This window comes from Chaetura pelagica, unplaced genomic scaffold (genome assembly GCF_000747805.2).
Source record: "Chaetura pelagica isolate M959 unplaced genomic scaffold, ChaPel_1.0 scaffold145, whole genome shotgun sequence".
NCBI lineage: Eukaryota > Metazoa > Chordata > Aves > Apodiformes > Apodidae > Chaetura > Chaetura pelagica.
Window position 1 is genome coordinate 367033 of NW_009953332.1, and position 2734 is coordinate 369766.

Genomic DNA, 2734 nt, shown 5'->3' on the forward strand with positions numbered 1-2734 from the left:
CAAAGGCTTCCTGTATCCCATGGCCAGTTGCATGTGGGTTTCGGTGTGGGCTGGAAAAAGACCCCATATATTTCCAACACCACATAATTCTACCCTGTGTTTGATGACCAGGATTAATCCACTGAGAAATGAACATTCCCTGCTGTTGCCACTTCCTTTGTCCTCTGCCCCCAGATGTTAGCATCTGTTTCTGCAAAATGGGGCCAGTAATAGTTTTTCATCTGCAGAAGCATTATGAGATTTTGTTTAGGTGCAGAAAACATTTTTAGAATACTGAGATGATAGGTGTTGTGTGCTGCATAAGCAACATGTTTTGAAGAACCTAAACTGCCAGATCATCAATAACTTGGAGATCCAAAGCTCATTTTTAGTGGTAAATTAGGACACAGGCATGAAATAACAGCAAATTGAGGATGGTAAACAAATGGGAGATATTTAAGTGAAAGTTGTTTGTTGTTTTAGTGGTTTGTCCAGCTTATGGTAAGGTAACTTTCTGGGATTTTGTGTTAATGATTTATCTCACCTTCCCACACTCTGAGGGGTTGCTTTAATCCCAAATTTAAGAAGTGCTAGAATTTGCTTTCCAGATGTTGTGTACTCTGCAAAAAATAAAATGTTGCTTTTTAGGACTTCATTATAGTTTTGCTCTCTTATTTCAGAAATCTTCCAGAATTCCTGAGGATGACATCAGGTTGAGAAAAAACAGAGACCAAAACTGTGCCAATTTCTTGGAGCCAGCTACTGTGCTTGCTGGAAAGGAAGAGAAAATGGAAATTGAAGTTCCAGTTTCTGAACACAAAAGCATCACCACAGTGGCTTCACCACATCCCATAGAAAATCCAACGCACTTCTTTTCCCCTGCTGCCAGCCACAATGGACTTAAGGACAGGCATGAATCTCTGGACAGTGAAGTTGCTAAAGAGATCAGATACCTAGATGAAGTGCTGGAGGCAAATTGCTGTGATTCTACTCCAGATAATACCTTTAATGGGACATCGTCCCCTGAACCAAGTGCAGTCTCCATTATGGATGGCTCAGGAGCATCTGTTAATGTCAGTAATGACTCAGTACCCATTGAAAGGGATAAAAATGTAGCTGACAAGGAGGCACCCTTGGTGGCTGAACCACATGACAGTAGCATAACAGATGGGAACCTGAAATCTAATGGCCATTCCATGAGTGGACTGAAAGAAGACACTAGGGAGAGTCTGAAGGTTCCGGGAAGTCCCACTTCTTCAAACAGTTCTAGAAGATCCTCTAAAGATGGAGAACCGACTCTTACAACCCTTAAAAAAGAGGCTAAGTTTGAACTACGAGCGTTCCATGAAGACAAAAAGCCCTCAAAACTCTTTGAAGACGAGGAAGAGAAGGAAAAATACAGAGTCCGCAAAGTGAGACCTTCAGAGGAGATGATGGAACTTGAAAAGGAAAGAAGGGAGCTCATTAAAAGCCAGGCTGTCAAGAAAAACCCCAACATAGCCGCCAAATGGTGGAACCCTCCGCAGGAGAAGACCCTGGAGGATCAACTGGATGAAGAGCATCTGGAGTCTCACAAGAAGTACAAGGAGCGCAAGGAGAGACTGCAGCAGCAAGGTGTGACAACAACATCTCCCAAACAGGTCAGCTGCTCCTTTGTACCACCAGAGCCAGTCAATATCAATAAAGAAGATATTGTCACAGAACAAATTGACTTCTCAGCTGCCAGAAAGCAGTTCCAGTTGATGGAGCATTCAGGTCCATCTCAGGGTCAGGCCCCACCGAGGCGGTCAGGAGCACCCAAAATGTTCTCCATCAAACCCTTCTACAAAAGCCTCAATTCTCCACAGGTAGACAGGCCGTTGTCCTCTGTCGTAAGACCTGTTTCAGTGTGTGGGCAAACAGGACAGCTTGAGGGTAACAATGCCACTGTTGCCAAAGCACAGAAGGTCTCTTGTACCTCAGAAGATGATACAAGTGCTCAGACTACCCTTGCTGATGCAGCACGAGAGTTACCATGCAGTGATAGCCCCAGAGCTGGACAGGCCTCGAAACTGTGGGCAGAGGATGGAGAATTCATGAGTGCAAGAGCAGTGTTCACAGTAGTGAAGGATGATGGACAGGGTGTGCTGGACCAGTTCCCAAAGTCAGCCAGCGCCCCTTCCCCTCCAGAGGAGCTCGACTCTGGTTTGGATGACTTGTCCGTAAGGTCTCAGGATACCACCGTCTTGGAGACCCTTTCCAATGACTTCAGCATGGATAACATCAGCGACAGCGGTGCCTCCAACGAGACCATGAGCGCCCTGCAGGAAAGCTCCCTGGCTGATTTCTCGCTGCCGCAGACCCCGCAGGCCGACACGCCAGCCGAGTGCAGGAGCGAGGGCATCTCCAAGTCCTTCAGCGACCCAGGCTGTGACTCACTCTCCTCTGCCTTGGCAGACTCCATGCTGATTGATGACCAGCTGGAGTACCATGCTGGCCTGCTCGTTCAAAATGCCATCCAACAAGCCATAGCTGAGCAGGCGGATAAAGCAAACTGCAAGGAGGAGGAAAACCCAGCGGGGAAGATCTCAGTCAAAGAGCAGCCAGCCACCACCAGGCCAGCTTCAGCCTCCAAGGAGCAGCAGAACAACCCAATGTTCAAGCCACCCCAGGTGTCTTCACCTGTTCAAGAAAAAAGGGACACCATACCAAAGACTTCAAAAGACGAGGACTCAGGACTCAGGGAAGGGAAGGGTTTGCAGCAATTTCCTGTCTA

The 2734-nt window shown here is 47.1% G+C and overlaps 1 protein-coding gene across 2 annotated transcripts in view; it reads left to right on the top strand.

Annotated features, from left to right (window-relative positions):
- Positions 1-662: 662 nt before the first annotated feature.
- The window catches only part of LOC104389187 (A-kinase anchor protein 2-like), a 21064-nt gene continuing 18992 nt past the window's right edge, over positions 663-2734 (top strand). The window contains exon 1 of one of the 2 annotated variants that reach the window (XM_009998144.1): positions 663-2729. In XM_009998144.1, coding sequence (XP_009996446.1) covers positions 768-2729 — 1962 coding nt within the window. In that variant the 5' untranslated portion in view covers positions 663-767. The remainder of the gene's footprint in view (positions 2730-2734) is intronic. The other variant, XM_009998145.1, reaches the window with a different exon arrangement.